Consider the following 21,614-nt stretch of genomic DNA (forward strand, 5'->3'; position numbering starts at 1 on the left):
TTGATCCTGGTATGGTTTGAACTGACCACCATATTCTTTGTTGTGAGGAAATATGTTAGTTATATCATATCATAAAGAATTCCTAACAATATTTATTTATTCTTGCATACGCTATTCTATTCATACATACACTATCTATATTTAATCAGCTGAACCTTTTATATTTAATAAATTGCATACCTAACTTTGTCATAACTGAGCATTCAGCTAAAAACTGTAATATTGACCTGCTAGTTAAGCTTCCATAAAAACTACATTTCATAGCATATTCATGTAAAACATTAGTATTACTCTAGGCATTGCTAAGGAATGGAACCACACATCTTCCAGCCACATAAACAGCTTTGATGTTCCTGTCGTCACCTACGGTAAATTAAAGTAGATAAATAATGAGAAAAATATAGTAATTAATACATATCAATCAACATTACAATAGTGTACCATGTCCAAATGTGAATTAACTTAAAGGGGTTGTCTAGTATATGAAGATAGTTGATATTGCTGACCTATTCAAAGGATAGGTCATCAGTACCAGATCGGTCTTGGTCCGATACACGGACCCCACCGCAATCAGTTGATGAGGCAGGTATGAGGTATGCAGTTGGAAGCAGCCTTGCTCGTATTCAAGTGAATGGGAGCAAGTTGCAGTTCTAAGCACCACCACTACAGTGTACAGAGCTCCATACACTACTTCCAGTCCATATACCATAGCGGAGTAGAGGAGGCTTCTGGAAAAACACATAAATTATTGCTGTCACTATACTTTCCTACACTGTGAGTAAGTCTAAGGCCCCATGTAGCAAGCTGCAGCCTAAGGGTCCATTCACACGGAGGAAAATGATGAGGAAATTGGTGTGGAATTTCAGCACTGAAAAAAAAGCCTTCCATTGACTTCAATGGGTTCCTTTTTCTGCTAGCAGAAAAAAGAACCCATTGGTAGCAGAAAAAGGAATGCATTGAAGTCAATGGGAGGCTTTTTTTTCAGCGTGGAAAATTCCACACCAAATTCTTCATCATTTTCCTCCATGTGAATGGACCCTAAAAACAATGCGGAAAAGACCACAGCATAAATGCATTGCGTTTTTGTTCCACAGTAATGCTCCCCTGCGGACTTTCTGCCTCTATTAAACCTAAATAAAACACCAGTGTTTCCATATGTAGATTGACATGGCTAAAACACTGCGTGACCTTAGCGTGGGGCCCCAGCCTTCTGACTCTATCCATGTATGGACAGAGGTTGTGAGAAAACAACTTTTGGCTAAAGTACCACAATTATCATATTTTGCCATTTCTTTTCACTTCTGTATACTGAATTCTTATTTTTTTCTTAAAGTGCAAGAACTATTAACATACATACCAAGATATAGGAATCTCTGCAGCAATTCCTTAAAAAAAAAAAAAAAAGAAATTAGAAGAAAATTCCACTTTATCAGCTTTATATATTAACTGTATATAAAATGCTTGGTAGATTTATGAATGCTTTTCTTTTTTGTTTTTACTCTTCTGTTACCAGATTATAGATTATGAAGGTGGGGGGATAATTAAACATGACTCTTCTTAGGGAGATAAAATACTGCCAAAGGTGTCTGTAGACTATTTTCTTTTCCCTATATGGAACACAAGCATACCTGGCCGTGTTAGCATGCTAATGTATATTTAATATATAACCATCAGCATCTAAAGTAGATGGCCTTATAAAGAATGAAATATAGACAATTGAATAATACCGCCTTAGATAAATGGGAAAAGACTTCGAAGGGACTGTCTTTGGCTTCAGGGTTGATTAGCAGTGCATCAAATTCCTTGCCAACTTCAAAGCTCCCGGTTATGTGGTCAATGCTTAAAGCTGTAAGGAAATGAAGGTAACATAAATCGTATCCACAATCATTTAAAACACAGCAATGTACTGCTATGAATAAATATAAGAGGAAGGAAAGAGATGTTCATAGCACAGTTCAGAGTGTGACTGGGGAAATTGGTGACGGAAAAGATCCAAGTCAGGCTGTAGCCGTTGCAGAACAGGTTTGGACAATATCTAATGCTTTAGGTGATGTATTGATGGATTAAATGGAATTTCTATGGGGCATACATATATATGCAATTTGATCATTATCAGGCAGAATTGTCTGATCTCACTATGTTGACCTTTAGGTAATAGTGAGCCTAGAAATTTATATACATAATAAACAACAACACTGTGTTTGTGACTGATGTACTAATTTAAAGTGAACATTCACCTCTGAATAACATTTATACCTATATATAGTCTATATATCTTCATAGCCTTCAGTGACTACCTTTCTAATCTAGACGTCCAGCTCTCCCAAACGGATTAAAGAAGTTGTGTCTCGAATTAAATTCATATCAATATTTGCACATGGCTACATAGCAAGAACAAAATCTCACTTAGCAAATAATAAAACTTAATTTTTATTCACTACTTAAAAAACATCTTTATTTATAAGTGCTGACTAATAAAATGAAAAATATAGTTTCTGGCCAAACAACCCATAAATTATGCCATGCGTTATTTTCTCACTAAATTTATTGAAACAGTTTTCTTCTTTCAAAGTCTTACAGTGTTCACTTTACACCCACAAGTGCATCTCAATAAATTAGAATATCATCAAAAAGTAATTTTTTTTTTAGTAATTCAATTGAAAAAGTGAATCCCATATATTATATTGAGTCATTACAAACAGGGAGAACTTTTTCCAGTGTTTCTTTTTGTTAATGTAGATGATTATGGATTACAGCCAAGGAAAACCCAAAAGTCATTATCTCAGAAAATTAGAATATTATTAGAGATGAGCGAACAGTGTTCTATCGAACTCATGTTCGATCGGATATTAGGCTGTTCGGCATGTTCGAATCGAATCGAACACCGCGTGGTAAAGTGCGCCATTACTCGATTCCCCTCCCACCTTCCCTGGCGCCTTTTTTGCTCCAATAACAGCGCAGGGTAGGTGGGACAGGAACTACGACACCGGTGACGTTGAAAAAAGTAGGCAAAACCCATTGGCTGCCGAAAACATGTGACCTCTAATTTAAAAGAACAGCGCCGCCCAGCTTCGCGTCATTCTGAGCTTGCAATTCACCGAGGACGGAGGTTTCCGTCCAGCTAGCTAGGGCTTAGATTCTGGGTAGGCAGGGACAGGCTAGGATAGGAAGGAGAAGACAACCAACAGCTCTTGTAAGAGCTAAATTCCAGGGAGAAGCTTGTCAGTGTAACGTGGCACTGACGGGCTCAATCGCCGCAACCCAGCTTTCCCAGGATCCTGAATGGAATACACTGTCAGTGTATTCCCGTATACCCGATATATACCCCGATACCCGTTCCAACGGTGTGCCCCCCCACCTTCACCCCAGAAATACCCTGCAAGTCCCCTAGCAATAGAATTGGGGCTATATACACCCACAATTTTTACTACTGGTATACAGTGCCATTGTCTGACTGGGAATTCAAAGAATATATTGGGAATACAAATACCCTCATTTCTTGCTACTGCCATATAGTGCCAGTTTCTGACTGGTAATTCAAAGAATATATTGGGGTTACGTGCACCCACAATTTTTACTACTGGTATACAGTGCCATTGTCTGACTGGGAATTCAAAGAGTATATTGGGAATACAAATACCCTCATTTCTTGCTACTGCCATATAGTGCCAGTTTCTGACTGGGAATTCAAAGAATATATTGGGGTTACGTGCACCCACAATTTTTACTACTGGTATACAGTGCCATTGTCTGACTGGGAATTCAAAGAATATATTGGGGTTATAAATACCCTCATTTCTTGCTACTGCCATATAGTGCCAGTTTCTGACTGGTAATTCAAAGAATATATTGGGGTTACGTGCACCCACAATTTTTACTACTGGTATACAGTGCCATTGTCTGACTGGGAATTCAAAGAATATATTGGGAATACAAATACCCTCATTTCTTGCTACTGCCATATAGTGCCAGTTTCTGACTGGGAATTCAAAGAATATATTGGGGTTACGTGCACCCACAATTTTTACTACTGGTATACAGTGCCATTGTCTGACTGGGAATTCAAAGAATATATTGGGGTTATAAATACCCTCATTTCTTGCTACTGCCATATAGTGCCAGTTTCTGACTGGTAATTCAAAGAATATATTGGGGTTACGTGCACCCACAATTTTTACTACTGGTATACAGTGCCATTGTCTGACTGGGAATTCAAAGAGTATATTGGGAATACAAATACCCTCATTTCTTGCTACTGCCATATAGTGCCAGTTTCTGACTGGTAATTCAAAGAATATATTGGGGTTACGTGCACCCACAATTTTTACTACTGGTATACAGTGCCATTGTCTGACTGGGAATTCAAAGAATATATTGGGGTTATAAATACCCTCATTTCTTGCTACTGCCATATAGTGCCAGTTTCTGACTGGTAATTCAAAGAATATATTGGGGTTACGTGCACCCACAATTTTTACTACTGGTATACAGTGCCATTGTCTGACTGGGAATTCAAAGAATATATTGGGGTTATAAATACCCTCATTTCTTGCTACTGCCATATAGTGCCAGTTTCTGACTGGTAATTCAAAGAATATATTGGGGTTACGTGCACCCACAATTTTTACTACTGGTATACAGTGCCATTGTCTGACTGGGAATTCAAAGAGTATATTGGGAATACAAATACCCTCATTTCTTGCTACTGCCATATAGTGCCAGTTTCTGACTGGTAATTCAAAGAATATATTGGGGTTACGTGCACCCACAATTTTTACTACTGGTATACAGTGCCATTGTCTGACTGGGAATTCAAAGAATATATTGGGGTTATAAATACCCTCATTTCTTGCTACTGCCATATAGTGCCAGTTTCTGACTGGTAATTCAAAGAATATATTGGGGTTACGTGCACCCACAATTTTTACTACTGGTATACAGTGCCATTGTCTGACTGGGAATTCAAAGAGTATATTGGGAATACAAATACCCTCATTTCTTGCTACTGCCATATAGTGCCAGTGTCTGACTGGGAATTCAAAGAATATATTGGGGTTACGTGCACCCACAATTTTTACTACTGGTATACAGTGCCATTGTCTGACTGGGAATTCAAAGAATATATTGGGGTTATAAATACCCTCATTTCTTGCTACTGCCATATAGTGCCAGTTTCTGACTGGTAATTCAAAGAATATATTGGGGTTACGTGCACCCACAATTTTTACTACTGGTATACAGTGCCATTGTCTGACTGGGAATTCAAAGAATATATTGGGAATACAAATACCCTCATTTCTTGCTACTGCCATATAGTGCCAGTTTCTGACTGGGAATTCAAAGAATATATTGGGGTTACGTGCACCCACAATTTTTACTACTGGTATACAGTGCCATTGTCTGACTGGGAATTCAAAGAATATATTGGGGTTATAAATACCCTCATTTCTTGCTACTGCCATATAGTGCCAGTTTCTGACTGGTAATTCAAAGAATATATTGGGGTTACGTGCACCCACAATTTTTACTACTGGTATACAGTGCCATTGTCTGACTGGGAATTCAAAGAGTATATTGGGAATACAAATACCCTCATTTCTTGCTACTGCCATATAGTGCCAGTTTCTGACTGGGAATTCAAAGAATATATTGGGGTTACGTGCACCCACAATTTTTACTACTGGTATACAGTGCCATTGTCTGACTGGGAATTCAAAGAATATATTGGGGTTATAAATACCCTCATTTCTTGCTACTGCCATATAGTGCCAGTTTCTGACTGGTAATTCAAAGAATATATTGGGGTTACGTGCACCCACAATTTTTACTACTGGTATACAGTGCCATTGTCTGACTGGGAATTCAAAGAGTATATTGGGAATACAAATACCCTCATTTCTTGCTACTGCCATATAGTGCCAGTTTCTGACTGGTAATTCAAAGAATATATTGGGGTTACGTGCACCCACAATTTTTACTACTGGTATACAGTGCCATTGTCTGACTGGGAATTCAAAGAATATATTGGGGTTATAAATACCCTCATTTCTTGCTACTGCCATATAGTGCCAGTTTCTGACTGGTAATTCAAAGAATATATTGGGGTTACGTGCACCCACAATTTTTACTACTGGTATACAGTGCCATTGTCTGACTGGGAATTCAAAGAGTATATTGGGAATACAAATACCCTCATTTCTTGCTACTGCCATATAGTGCCAGTGTCTGACTGGGAATTCAAAGAATATATTGGGGTTACGTGCACCCACAATTTTTACTACTGGTATACAGTGCCATTGTCTGACTGGGAATTCAAAGAATATATTGGGGTTATAAATACCCTCATTTCTTGCTACTGCCATATAGTGCCAGTTTCTGACTGGTAATTCAAAGAATATATTGGGGTTACGTGCACCCACAATTTTTACTACTGGTATACAGTGCCATTGTCTGACTGGGAATTCAAAGAGTATATTGGGAATACAAATACCCTCATTTCTTGCTACTGCCATATAGTGCCAGTGTCTGACTGGGAATTCAAAGAATATATTGGGGTTACGTGCACCCACAATTTTTACTACTGGTATACAGTGCCATTGTCTGACTGGGAATTCAAAGAGTATATTGGGAATACAAATACCCTCATTTCTTGCTACTGCCATATAGTGCCAGTGTCTGACTGGGAATTCAAAGAATATATTGGGGTTACGTGCACCCACAATTTTTACTACTGGTATACAGTGCCATTGTCTGACTGGGAATTCAAAGAGTATATTGGGAATACAAATACCCTCATTTCTTGCTACTGCCATATAGTGCCAGTGTCTGACTGGGAATTCAAAGAATATATTGGGGTTACGTGCACCCACAATTTTTACTACTGGTATACAGTGCCAATTTCTAACTAGGAATTCAAAATGCGCAAGGCTCCCGGAAAGGGACGTGGACGAGGCCGTGGGCGAGGTCGGGGGAATGGTTCTGGGGAGCAAGGTAGCAGTGAAGCCACAGGGCGTCCCGTGCCTACTCCTGTGGGGCAGCAAGCATTGCGCCACTCCACAGTGCCAGGGTTGCTTGCCACATTAACTAAACTGCAGGGTACAAACCTTAGTAGGCCCGAGAACCAGGAACAGGTCTTGCAATGGCTGTCAGAGAACGCTTACAGCACATTGTCCAGCAGCCAGTCAGACTCTGCCTCCTCTCCTCCTATTACCCAACAGTCTTGTCTTCCTTCCTCCCAAAATTCCGAAGCTTTACAGAACAATAACCCAAACTGTCCCTGCTCCCCAGAGCTGTTCTCCGCTCCTTTCATTGTCCCTCAACCTGCCTCTCCACGTCACGATTCCACGAACCTAACAGAGGAGCATCTGTGTCCAGATGCTCAAACACTAGAGTCTCCTCCATCTCCGTTCGATTTGGTGGTGGATGACCAGCAACCCACCCTCATCGACGATGATGTGACGCAGTTGCCGTCAGGGCATCCAGTTGACTGGCGCATTGTGCGGGAGGAGGAGATGAGACAGGAGTTGGAAGAGGAAGTGGTGGATGATGAGGACACTGACCCGACCTGGACAGGGGGGATGTCAAGCGGGGAAAGTAGTGTGGATGTTGAGGCAGGTGCAGCACCAAAAAGGGTAGCTAGAGGCAGAGGCAGAGGTCAGCAGCTTAGGCGAAGCCAGGCCACACCCGGAATCTCCCAAGATGTTCCAGTTCGTACCCAGCCCCGAAAAACTCCCACCTCGAGGGCACGTTTCTCGAAGGTGTGGAGTTTTTTCAAGGAATGCGCCGAGGACAGATATAGTGTTGTCTGCACAATTTGCCTCTCGAAATTGATTAGGGGCTCTGAGAAGAGCAACCTGTCCACCACTTCAATGCGCCGTCATTTGGAATCCAAGCACTGGAATCAGTGGCAGGCAGCAACGGCAGGACAAAGGCCGCCTGCCGTTCACGCCACTGCCACTGCCTCTGCCTCTGCCACTGCCACTGCTGACTGTGCTGGCGATGCACTCCAGAGGACGAGCCAGGACACCACTTCATCTGCCTCCGCCACTTTGTTGACTTCTACCTCATCCTCCCCTGGTCCTGTCTTATCTCCTTCTCCTGCACCATCAAAGGCACCATCAGGCGTTTCTTTACAACAACCCACCATCTCTCAGACATTGGAGCGGCGGCAGAAATACACTGCTAACCACCCACACGCGCAAGCCTTGAACGCCAACATCGCTAAACTGCTGGCCCAGGAGATGTTGGCGTTCCGGCTTCTTGAAACTCCCGCCTTCCTGGACCTGATGGCAACTGCGGCACCTCGCTATGCCGTCCCTAGCCGTCACTACTTCTCCCGGTGTGCCGTCCCCGCCTTGCACCAGCACGTGTCACTCAACATCAGGCAGGCCCTTAGTTCCGCGCTTTGCACAAAGGTCCACTTGACCACCGACGCGTGGACAAGTGCATGCGGACAGGGACGCTACATTTCACTGACGGCACACTGGGTGAATGTAGTTGAGGCTGGGACTGCTTCCCAAACTGGCCCGGTGTACCTCGTCTCCCCGCCTAACATTCCTGGCAGGGACACGAGAAGAACACCCCCCTCCTCCTCCTCCTCTACCGCCTCCTCCTCCGCCACCGCGGATGGGTAGACATGGAGGATGAGGAGGAAATGGAGATTGAACTTTCCGGTGGGGCCAGAGGAGTCATGCCAACTAACACTGTGGCAGACATGGCTGAGTTCATGTTGGGGTGCTTTACAACCGACAAGCGTATTGTCAAAATCATGGAGGACAACCAGTACTGGATCTTTGCTATCCTTGACCCCCGGTATAAAAACAACATCTCGTCTTTTATTCCGGTAGAGGGGAGGGCCAATCGCATCAATGCTTGCCACAGGCAATTGGTGCAGAATATGATGGAGATGTTTCCAGCATGTGACAGTGGCGGCAGGGAGGGCAGTTCCTCCAGTAGGCAACCAAGTTCTCACCGGTCCACACAAACGAGGGGCACACTGTCTAAGGTCTGGGACACCTTGATGGCACCCCCTCGCCAAAGTGCCGCCACGGAGGGTCCTAGTGTCACCAGGCGTGAGAAGTATAGGTGCATGTTGCGGGAATACCTTTCCGACCACAGCCCTGTCCTCTCCGACCCCTCTGCGCCCTACACGTATTGGGTGTCGAAGTTGGACCTGTGGCTTGAACTTGCCCTATATGCCTTGGAGGTGCTGTCCTGTCCTGCCGCCAGCGTCCTATCTGAGAGGGTGTTCAGTGCAGCCGGTGGCATCATCACTGACAAGCGCACCCGTCTGTCAGCTGAGAGTGCCGACCGGCTCACTTTGATAAAAATGAACCACCACTGGATAGAGCCTTCATTTTTGTGCCCACCTGTGTAAAGCACCCCAACATGAAACTCCATGTCTGTACTCAACCTCTCCAATTCCTCCGCATCCTCATACTCATCCACCATAAGCGTTGCACAATTCTGCTAATACTAGGCTCCCTCCAACATGATTTCCCCCAACTCTGCTGGTTAGAGGCTCCCTCCACCCTGATTTCCACCAACTCTGCTGGTTAGAGGCTCCCTCCACCCTGCTTTCCCACAACTCTGCTGGTTAGAGGCTCCTTCCACCATGAATTTGCCCAAACTGGGCTGTTTAGAGGCTCCCTCCACCATGAATTGGTCCAAACTGGGCTGGTTAGAGGCTCCCTCCACCATTAATTGGTCCAAACTGGGCTGGTTAGAGGCTCCCTCCACCATGAATTTGCCCAAACTGGGCTGTTTAGAGGCTCCCTCCACCATGAATTTGCCCAAACTGGGCTGTTTAGAGGCTCCCTCCACCATGAATTGGTCCAAACTGGGTTTTTTAGAGGCTCCCTCCACCATGAATTGGTCCAAACTGGGGTGGTTAGAGGCTCCCTCCACCATTAATTGGTCCAAACTGGGCTGGTTAGAGGCTCCCTCCACCATGAATTGGTCCAAACTGGGCTGGTTAGAGGCTCCCTCCACCATGAATTGGTCCAAACTGGGGTGGTTAGAGGCTCCCTCCACCATTAATTGGTCCAAACTGGGCTGGTTAGAGGCTCCCTCCACCATTAATTGGTCCAAACTGGGCTGGTTAGAGGCTCCCTCCACCATGAATTTGCCCAAACTGGGCTGTTTAGAGGCTCCCTCCACCATTAATTGGTCCAAACTGGGCTGGTTAGAGGCTCCCTCCACAATTAATTGGTCCAAACTGGGCTAATTAGAGGCTCCCTCCACCATGAATTGGTCCAAACTGGGTTTTTTAGAGGCTCCCTCCACCATGAATTTGCCCAAACTGGGCTGTTTAGAGGCTCCCTCCACCATGAATTGGTCCAAACTGGGCTGGTTAGAGGCTCCCTCCACCATGAATTTCCCAAAACTTGGCTGTTTAGAGGCTCCCTCCACCATGAATTGGTCCAAACTGGGCTGGTTAGAGGCTCCCTCCACCATGAATTTCCCAAAACTTGGCTGTTTAGAGGCTCCCTCCACCATGAATTGGTCCAAACTGGGCTGGTTAGAGGCTCCCTCCACCATTAATTGGTCCAAACTGGGCTGGTTAGAGGCTCCCTCCACCATGAATTGGTCCAAACTGGGGTTTTTAGAGGCTCCCTCCACCATGAATTGGTCCAAACTTGGCTGTTTAGAGGCTCCCTCCACCATTAATTGGTCCAAACTGGGCTGGTTAGAGGCTCCCTCCACCATGAATTGGTCCAAACTGGGTTTTTTAGAGGCTCCCTCCACCATGAATTTGCCCAAACTGGGCTGTTTAGAGGCTCCCTCCACCATGAATTGGTCCAAACTGGGTTTTTTAGAGGCTCCCTCCACCATGAATTGGTCCAAACTGGGCTGGTTAGAGGCTCCCTCCACCATGAATTGGTCCAAACTGGGGTGGTTAGAGGCTCCCTCCACCATTAATTGGTCCAAACTGGGCTGGTTAGAGGCTCCCTCCACCATTAATTGGTCCAAACTGGGCTGGTTAGAGGCTCCCTCCACCATGAATTTGCCCAAACTGGGCTGTTTAGAGGCTCCCTCCACCATTAATTGGTCCAAACTGGGCTGGTTAGAGGCTCCCTCCACAATTAATTGGTCCAAACTGGGCTAATTAGAGGCTCCCTCCACCATGAATTGGTCCAAACTGGGTTTTTTAGAGGCTCCCTCCACCATGAATTTGCCCAAACTGGGCTGTTTAGAGGCTCCCTCCACCATGAATTGGTCCAAACTGGGCTGGTTAGAGGCTCCCTCCACCATGAATTTCCCAAAACTTGGCTGTTTAGAGGCTCCCTCCACCATTAATTGGTCCAAACTGGGCTGGTTAGAGGCTCCCTCCACCATGAATTGGTCCAAACTGGGCTGGTTAGAGGCTCCCTCCACCATTAATTGGTCCAAACTGGGCTGGTTAGAGGCTCCCTCCACCATGAATTTGCCCAAACTGGGCTGGTTAGAGGCTCCCTCCACCATGAATTGGTCCAAACTGGGTTTTTTAGAGGCTCCCTCCACCATGAATTTGCCCAAACTGGGCTGGTTAGAGGCTCCCTCCACCATGAATTGGTCCAAACTGGGCTGGTTAGAGGCTCCCTCCACCATGAATTTGCCCAAACTGGGCTGTTTAGAGGCTCCCTCCACCATTAATTGGTCCAAACTGGGCTGGTTAGAGGCTCCCTCCACCATGAATTTGCCCAAACTGGGCTGTTTAGAGGCTCCCTCCACCATGAATTGGTCCAAACTGGGTTTTTTAGAGGCTCCCTCCACCATGAATTGGTCCAAACTGGGCTGGTTAGAGGCTCCCTCCACCATGAATTTCCCAAAACTTGGCTGTTTAGAGGCTCCCTCCACCATGAATTGGTCCAAACTGGGCTGGTTAGAGGCTCCCTCCACCATGAATTGGTCCAAACTGGGCTGGTTAGAGGCTCCCTCCACCATTAATTGGTCCAAACTGGGCTGGTTAGAGGCTCCCTCCACCATGAATTGGTCCAAACTGGGTTTTTTAGAGGCTCCCTCCACCATGAATTTGCCCAAACTGGGCTGTTTAGAGGCTCCCTCCACCATGAATTGGTTCAAACTGGGCTGGTTAGAGGCTCCCTCCACCATTAATTGGTCCAAACTGGGCTGGTTAGAGGCTCCCTCCACCATTAATTGGTCCAAACTGGGCTGGTTAGAGGCTCCCTCCACCATGAATTTGCCCAAACTGGGCTGGTTAGAGGCTCCCTCCACCATGAATTGGTCCAAACTGGGGTTTTTAGAGGCTCCCTCCACCATGAATTTGCCCAAACTGGGGTGTTTAGAGGCTCCCTCCACCATGAATTTGCCCAAACTCTGCTGGTTAGAGGCTCAATCCACCCTGATTTTCAAAACAAATGTTGGTGCCAACCTCAACTTACTACAAGGGCCAAATTCACTGCTGGTGACAAGCTCTCCTCACTGCAAGTGCCAAATACACATGTTTCAAGGTGTTTTCCTACTGTCAGAGAGGTGGTATTGAGTGTGTAAAGTGTGTAGTTGTTAGGCTGTGATGTTGGGGTAATAGAGGGTCTTTGGTGTGTTAGATGCCCCCAGACATGCTTCCCCTGCTGTCCCAGTGTCATTCCAGAGGTGTTGGCATCATTTCCTGGGGTGTCATAGTGGACTTGGTGACCCTCCAGACACGGATTTGGGTTTCCCCCTTAACGAGTATCTGTTCCCCATAGACTATAATGGGGTTCGAAACCCGTTCGAACACACGAACATTGAGCGGCTGTTCGAATCGAATTTCGAACCTCGAACATTTTAGTGTTCGCTCATCTCTAAATATTATATAAGCCCAACTGTAAATAAAAGATTTAACACAGAAATGTTGGCCAAATGAAAAGTCTGTCCAGTAAATGCCCTCAATACTTGGTGGGGCTCCTTATGCAGGAATGACTGCACCAATGTGACATGGAGGGATCAGCCTGTGGCACTGCAGAGGTGTTATGGAAGCCCAGGTTGTATGATAGCAGCCTTCAGCTCGTCTGCATTGTTGGGTCTGGGGTCTCTCATCTTCCTCTTGACATTATCCCATAGATTCTTTATGGGGTTAAGGTCAGGTGAGTTTGCTGGCCACCCAAGCACAGTGATACTGTGGGTATTACACCAGGTATTGGTACTTTTGGCAGTGTGGACAGGTGCCAAGTCCTGTTGGAAAATGAAAATGCGTCTCCAAAAAGCTTGTGGGCAGAGGGAAGCATGAAGTGCTCTGGAATTTCCTGGTAGACACCTGCACTGACTTTGGTTTTGATAAAACCCAGTGGACCTACACCAGCAGATGACATGGTCCCCAAACCATCACTGATTGTGGAAAATTCACACTAGACCTCAAGCAGCTTGGATTGTGTACAGCAGCCTCTGCACTCTTCCTGCAGACTCTGGGACCGTCCAAATGAAACGCAAAATGTACTTTCGTCTGAAAACAATGCCTTTGACCACTGAGCTACAGTCCAGTTCTTTCTCTCCTTGGCCCAGGTAATACACTTCTGGCGTTGTCTTTTGGCCATGGGTGGCTTGACACATGGAATGCAACACTTGTAGCCTATGTCTTGGATACATCTGTGTGTGGTGGCTCTTGAAGCACTGCCTCCAACAGCAGTCCACTCCTTGTGGATCTCCCCCAAATTTTTGAAAGGCTTTTTCTTAACAATCCTATCAAGGCTGCGGTTATCCCAGTTGCTTGTGCACCTTTTTCTACTACACTTTTTCCTTCTACTCATCTTTCCATTAATATGCTTTGATACAGCACTCTGTGAACAGCCAGCTTCTTTAGGAATGACTTTCTGTGGCTTACCCTCCTTGTGAAGTGTGTCAGTGACTGCCTTCTGGACATAAGTCAGCAGTCTTCCCCATGATTGTCACCTACTGAACCAGACTAAGGGACATTTTAAAATGCTTAGGAAGCCTTTGCAGCTGTTTTAGGTTAATTATTCTAATTTTCTGAGATAATGACTTTTGGGTTTTCCTTGGCTGTAAACCATAATCAACATTAACAGAAAGAAACACTTAAAAAAAAGTTCACTCTGTTTCTCGATATAATATGAGTTTCACTTTTTCAATTGAATTACTAAAAAAAAAAAAAATAACTTTTTGATGATATTCTAATTTATTGAGATGCCCTTGTGCTTCCTCGTTTTGCATAACCTTACGGGTTGTTGCAATTTCAATGTTGCAGAGTTTAAAACTTCCCCTATAAACAATGGACCCACACTAGTCAATTCCTCAACTCGATTTTGGAAATTTTGACATAAGGCTTATTTGGAATATTTGTTATTTCAACTAACTTTATTCCCTATCCACGGGAAAGGAAGTACAAGAGGTCTCTGAATGATGCAGTATGTCAAATCTGCATGTTGCAGAAGAGAAGCCGAATACAGCATTTACCTATCATTGTTAGCCCCATACAACTGAATGGAGTAGCAGCATGTATGAATGACTGAAGCTCTATTCAAATGAGGGGAGTTGAAGTCAAGCTCATGTGATCAGCGGGGGTCCCAGCAGTTCAAATCCCCACAATCGCAAACTTTTCACCTATCCTTGTTACAACTCTTTAAAGAGTATAGGCAGGCTTGAAACCAGGGGCCTTCTAGAAAAATCTCACCAATTTTTTTATTTCATTCAGTACTATTTACCAGTACCAATACTAACTGTATGAATTCATATTCAAGCTGTCTGTTAAATGGTGACCTTACCTTCACTTCCTCCGAGAGTTGCTAGCCGGAAGGCCTCCTTGTAACTTAAAACATTATGATTTTTTTCAGTTTTCACTGTATCGTTTTGAGAATATTTAGTTTTTCTATTTGGTTCCATTTCCTTCTTCTGTTTGATATCTATTTCATTATTGTCCTGTTGGTTTTTTGCTCTTTCCATGAAAAGAATTTTTGACGTTTCTATTGCTTTCCGAATGGCATCAAGTAACGATATGGAATACCCACCAGCAATATCTAATGGAGATAATATATTTACTTATTTAACTGTTTTTACAGTAAATTATTCATATTTGCTATACTAAAAAGAAATATATAAATTCGATATTATATACTGTAGAAAGCACATAAAATTCATATGTAAGAATCTTACCAGTCCCAAGGCCGACTTTAACTCTATGATTTAGAGCATTGCGAACATCAAGATGACCACTGCACAATCTGAAAGTAACGGAAAAGTACTTTTAAAGTTAGAATACAATTTCATACTTACTAACCACAGGACTGATACTTTTACACTACAGATTCATATTAAAGCTGATTCACTGTGTTATACCTTGTGCACAGCCAGAGGAAGTGGAGAGTGACACAGGGATCTAAAGGGAGTCTATCACTGCCTAGATGGGGTTTTTAATAAGAATATCTTTAACCAGCCTTTAGGCTGGTCTTACACGACCGTAGTTTAAGTCCGCAAATGGTCCGCAATTGAGGGTTTTCAAATGCGGACCATATGCGGACACATTATATTCAATGCGGCCTCTTACACCACCGGATATTTTATCCGTGGTGTGCCGGGCCACAACTGAGGTCCGCACTTTATGGAACATGTCGTAATGGCCGTAATTCACTGCACTGCACGGACTCACCCATAGAACTCTATGGGCGAGTGCGGCAGTTTACGGGCATCTGCGGAGTCTATGTTGCTGATCAGCAATTAATGTTGCTGACCAGCAACTTGTGGACCGTAAAAGCATTACGGTCGTGTAAGTCCAGCCTTCGAGAGGCTATTCCAGGCATACCTTTCATTTATTGATCTTTGCTGCCGTTTTTTAATTAACCCGGTTTTCTTCATATGCTAATTACTCTTCAGAAGAACCGGAATCCTTATCCCTGTTCCCCAAGTACTGTTGCGTGTTGAAGTACTTTCAATGAGAACAAAGCATTTATAGACACTATAGAATGAATGCTAATGTTCTGGTAACACTTCCCACCCCCTTCTTTACAGACAATCCCTCCTTCTATATCTCTTATAATAAGTTAATGCATGAGGTGTTACCAGAACATAGCATTCCAAAATTTTAACAAAGCAATTTAAACATCAGACATTCCACAACATTGTATAAATTAAAAGCAAAAAACACACCTTATGCAGCCCCACATATGGAAATATTAAAAAGTTAAGCATGTCAGAATACGGCGACTCTAAAACTTTTTTTAAGGTGTTAAAACATAACTAAATAATGTTTTGGTATTGCTGAAATCATGCTGACCTGCAGAACATAGGTAAAATGTCATTTTGGCCATGCAACGAATGCTGTAAAAACAAAACCCATAAGAAAGTGGCACAAACTCTGTTTTTCTGTAATTCCACTAAATTCAGAATTTTTGCCAGCTTCTCAGCACATTGTATGGAATATTATTGTATCATTATTTCTCCTGCAAAAAAATAAGCCCTCATATGGCTCTGTGAAAAATAAAAAAAGGTTATGGTTTTTGGATGCTTAGTAAAAGCTGAGTAAAAATACAAAAATGGCTGCAAAGGGAAGGGGTTAAATGCTCACAGTGAATTACATGAGTAATAGCTTGAGTCTCATTTCCATATACTGTCATAAACTTACGAAATATTTGAATTAGGGCAATGCGATATAGAAGCGCCCCTTTCTCTAAATACATGCAGCTCCTTATCAGTCAGGTAGCAGCCGTGAGCCATAACTGTCTGAAATAGCAAACCAAGGAAAAGAAAATGTCAGCAATTGTACCACACCATACTGAGAATCTTACAGCCTAATTCAGTAGATCACAATGGTAGGATTTGACGTCCAGTGTACTCTTGGCTTCAGATTGTGATGCAAGTGGTCAATCGACATGTTGCACACAAGGTTGAACATAATTTTTGAGTAAAAATCCTAAAAAATGGTTAATGATATGAAGTGTTTTCTTGGTCCCCTTAAGGCTAAAGCCTTACATAGCGAAAAAGCGCAAGTGGAAACATTTTTCTCCAAAGCATTTTTCATTGCGTTGCTACATTTTTCTCTGTTTTTTCTTCCCTTATTAAATCTATTGGGAAAACGTGAGAATTTCTGAAGGTATAATGAACATGCTACATTTTTCATAAATTCACACAGCTTTTCTGCAGCATTTTTTCACAATGTGTGGATGGGATTAGCCATCACCTGGTATTGTAAAATACAGAGTTTATTTTTTGTTGCATTTCTGTCTCTAAGACTGATGACTTATTCTCAGGATAGGCCATCACTATTAGATCTGCCAGGGTTCGACACCTGGGACCCCCACAGATCACTGATATCGAGGCAGCACAACAATTGTTCTGCTCACTCGATCTACAAACTGTAGCGGCAACTGTAGGTATTACAGCATTGCCCTATAGACTTTATCCATATGTGTGTTTACTCCTATTAAACCCATACTAAGAACCACTGATAGGATGGGTTCACATGTTCAGGACAATTTGCAGTTAAAAACCACACTTTAATACTGTATGTCAGAATACCATATTTAATACCGTATGTCATTTCTTTTTTGGAAACAGAAATCAATACATAAACAACAAATATTTTGCAATTTAAGTACTGCTTTTGTTTTTTAAAAAACTGTCTTTTAGAAACTGCATGTAGTTTCTGACGTATAGCACCACAACGCGGTTTTTAACTACAAAGTGACCTGAACATGTGAGATCTGCCAAAAAAAAAAAAAAATGCCTACATACACCACCTGTTGGGCATTGATATCTAAAAACAAAACTATGGTTTGCTGTAATAACATTGTCAATGAAACCAGATAGGGCATTATTCACATTCCCCATACATATGGGTTCTGCATTTTTCATACCCAAACATCTAATTTTTTAAAATGTGCTCCTAATTTTTTGCCCTGGATGTGCAGTCATCATAGAAGCAACATGCTGAAGTCTGTGGGTCCATGAAAAAGAATGGATGGCATCCAAACGTCTTCCATTTTTTTGTGGACCCAAAGACAAACATTGAAATACTTGGAAAAATAAAGGATTTAATTTTTCACGAATGTGAAAAGCAGATCTCACGTTGACAAGACACGATCCAGGATCATGTGCTGTCTGTGTGTGGACACGTTGGGGTGCATTTACTAATTTAGAATCTGTGAATGTACGTTCTGAAGCCGTAAGTGTGGATTATACTAGATGAGAACCTATAAATGACAGATAATACTTCTCTTTTTTTCAACTCACCTTGTTTGTCAGAAGTTTATTATTATTATATACTTCAGTATAAGTTTTGTAGCCAGGAAAGAGTCTTAGGACCTCTTTAATTTCTGCAGGGGACTCACTAATGTGACTCTAAGAGAAGATTTAGAAATGTACTATTACTGAAAGTTAGATTTTACTCATGGTATATAGTGGATATGTCACACCAGTACACAAATGCATCTTCCTTGTATCCTACCTCTCTCCTACCTTTTTGGCTTAAAAAAACCACAGCAAAATCTGCAACAAAAAAGCTGCGTTTCTGCAATATGGGGCCTTAGCCTAAAATAGTTTTTCCTCTCCGCTACAGTAAGTTTTATTTTGTACTAATAGAATACCAGCGGCTTTGCTCGCGGAAAATATGTTAAATTATTGGTTATGCTAGCTAAAATAAAATTTTCAGTGTCACACTGAAATTGATATTTTGAGAGTGTTACAGTAAATCTTTTTTCCACTTTAAATTTTTATTATTTTGACATTTTACTAATTTGTCGTAACATTGATGTGAGCAATTTTTTTTGCATTTCAACATTTTTATTGATTTTATATATTCAATACATATTATGTAGTATAAACTATTACAAATATTTTTTGAACTATTTTTTATCACAAATTAAAATTTATGCCCCTTACACAAACATATAAAACATTTACACCATCGGTGTAACTACCGGGGTAGCAGTGGTAGTGGCGGCCACAGGGCTCAGGACATTAGGGGTCCCGGCGACAGCCACTACTGCTGCGTTTTTTTTTTTTTTTTTAATAGGCCGTTACCGGCTGGAGTTACTCCAGATGGTAAAAGGTCCTATTTAGAGATGAGCGAGTACTGTTCGTATCAGCCGATCCGAACAGCACGCTCCATAGAAATGAATGGATGCACCTGGTACTTCCGCTTTGACAGCGGCCGGCCGCTTAACCCCCCGCGTGCCGGCTACGTCCATTCATTTCTATGCGAGTGTGCTGTTTGGATCGGCTGATCCGAACAGTACTCGCTCATCTCTAGTCCTTCAAAAAACTGCTTCATAAAACCATTTCCTAATTCCTGAAGCGGATTTTTTCCTCTCCAAAATCCTCGCCAAAAAACTCCATGTGAACTCTAACAGCCTCTGATGCTGGTGGATCATGTGACCACCAGATGAGAAGGGAGCAGCATCATGGCGGCTCCCATAACTGTGTATACAACGCTCATTGAGTGATGTGTACACAGCGACTGGGATGGCAGGGACGCTGTATATGAATAGTGCAGCAGATCACACATGCATGCTGCCTCTGCATTCTAGTGAATGATTATAGCAAGCTCAATATTCAGCTTCTCTGGAGTGGTAGTATGCATCAGACATACAGCTGCATTTATACAGGGCACACACAAATCCAAACCTATCAGTCAGTTATCCCTTATTATTAAAAAAAAAAAAAAAGTGATCCAATGCTTAATTCCAAACATTAGCAGAGTGACCACAAAGCACAAGTCACATACAGGTAAGTAAAAGCATGGAAAAATTAATACATTGACTGGACTTTTCTCACCGCATGTTTTGTGTGGAAACTGAGTAGAAACCACACGGTCCCCATTATAGTCTATGTGGTCCATGTGGTTTCTTAAGTAACCACTATTTCATGCATTTGGTATTCCATTTGGGGGGGGTCCCCAAGCGGATTCCCCAAACGGAATATCGAACAAAGATGTGAACCAGGCCTTAGATGTATTTCTGGTGAGCTGGTATCTTCTCCATTTTTCAGTTACCCCCTATCCTGAGGATAAGCAATAACTTGCAGTTACTGGGATACACTGCATATAATACATATACTACATCATGCGGTTTACATACTACCTGTATATGGAGGTCCTGTTCATCAGCAAATTTGCCAAGCTCATAGAGCAACTTTTCACTGCAGGATATTGCAAACCGCGGAGTTATAATGGGTTTCACTCTGTCATACTAAAAAGTTACAAAAGTTACATTACCTAAATAATTCTATAGAGTAGGTTAATTAGATATACTGGAATATATTACTAACAACCACAAGAACGTTACAACTGCTCCATAAAGCCGTCTTTGATGAACAGTCCAGGTAATTTATTTGGGGTCTTCTGCTTATGAACCAGAAACATCACTGTGCAAGTATTTAGCACTTAGAGAAAGATGCTAGGATACAGTATAACTAAGGGGGCGTTCACACTACCATCAGTGTCTGACAGGTAGTGTCCGCTCCTAGTGTCCGTTCAAAATCTGGCATGGACATTAGGAGCGGACTCTAGCTGTGTCCGAGACACTTGTCATTCATTTAAATGGCGATCGGGTGCGTTCTCTTGCACTCCGTGCCCTTCCTTAAAGATGTCCGACTGTTCAAGCGAACAGAAAAAACCTACATGTCGGATTTTTCTGTCCGCTTGAAAAGTCGGACATCTTTACATGCGGATAGTGAAGGAAGGGCACGGAGTGCAAAAGAACGCACCCGATCGCCATTTAAATGAATGACAAGTGTCACGGACACAGCTAGAGTCCGCTCCTAATGTCCATGCCAGATTTCGAGCAGACACTAGGAGCAGACACTACCTGTCGGACACTGACGGTAGTGTGAACACCCCCTAATATAATATACAGTACATACAATAGTTTGTTTTTTTTTTAAATATAGACTTTAACGCCTTAAAAACTTCATCACTAATTTTATTTTATATAAGACTGCAACTTATAACAGACTTAGGGAGCGTTCACACTACCGTCTGTGTCTGACAGGTAGTCTTTCCGCCGTGTTTCTTTGCTCGGGCTCGTTGCGTGGGGCCTTAGCCTAAATGAAAATTGGCTTCTACTTCATGGATTTTTTGCAGAAGAATAGGCTAAACTGGATGTAACTATGTTACTATGTGTTATGACCCTGCTTATGAGAATATAATGACTGAAACTTGATCTTTACAGGGCAGGAAGAATCATTATATTGTTAGATTCAGTGGCCAATGTGAGAATTGAAAGATTTAAAAACATTTTTTTTTTTTTTTTATATAGCAGTTATACCTGTTGCTTTCCTTAGGCCACTGCGGCTATGGATTAGCCTACGTGGTCATGTGCAGCGAGGGCTTCCAAGGACAGGTGAGTTCGACTTTTTTTTTTTTTTTTTCACCTTCCACAGCCTCCTGCAAAGTAATTTCTGGACAACCTTTTTATCATAAAAATGTGATTTAAACAATGGGCCATTATTTGATGATATAATAAGGGATTGCCAGTAATACAAATTATTATTATTATTAATAATAATAATAATAATAATAATAATAATAAATATCTTTTAGTATACTTTAGGTTGTGTACTCACTTTTTTAGTTTTTAGGACATCAACAAACCTGTGAAAATGTAACATAGTATACGGAATTATAATTTTCTTTCTAACTAAAAGTCACCACATTCTTTAAGTCTAATCATATATGGTAAGGTATAGTT

The 21,614-nt window shown here is 42.5% G+C and overlaps 1 protein-coding gene across 2 annotated transcripts in view; it reads right to left on the minus strand.

The window, feature by feature from the left end:
* Positions 1 to 241: 241 nt before the first annotated feature.
* Positions 242 to 21,614, minus strand: part of GDA (guanine deaminase) — a 28,389-nt gene continuing 7,016 nt past the window's right edge. Inside the window, exons 4-13 of one of the 2 annotated variants that reach the window (XM_075279111.1) lie at positions 20,480 to 20,490; positions 20,007 to 20,114; positions 18,160 to 18,267; positions 16,553 to 16,650; positions 15,088 to 15,155; positions 14,871 to 14,951; positions 14,700 to 14,765; positions 1,731 to 1,846; positions 1,358 to 1,385; positions 242 to 363 (exon numbers count right to left, since the gene is read on the minus strand). In XM_075279111.1, coding sequence (XP_075135212.1) covers positions 293 to 363; positions 1,358 to 1,385; positions 1,731 to 1,846; positions 14,700 to 14,765; positions 14,871 to 14,951; positions 15,088 to 15,155; positions 16,553 to 16,650; positions 18,160 to 18,267; positions 20,007 to 20,114; positions 20,480 to 20,490 — 755 coding nt within the window. In that variant the 3' untranslated portion in view covers positions 242 to 292. Of the gene's footprint in view, positions 364 to 1,357; positions 1,386 to 1,727; positions 1,847 to 14,699; positions 14,766 to 14,870; positions 14,952 to 15,087; positions 15,156 to 16,552; positions 16,651 to 18,159; positions 18,268 to 20,006; positions 20,115 to 20,479; positions 20,491 to 21,614 lie in introns of both variants that reach the window. The other variant, XM_075279104.1, reaches the window with a different exon arrangement.

Source organism: Leptodactylus fuscus, chromosome 1 (genome assembly GCF_031893055.1).
Source record: "Leptodactylus fuscus isolate aLepFus1 chromosome 1, aLepFus1.hap2, whole genome shotgun sequence".
Classification (NCBI taxonomy): Eukaryota; Metazoa; Chordata; class Amphibia; order Anura; family Leptodactylidae; genus Leptodactylus; species Leptodactylus fuscus.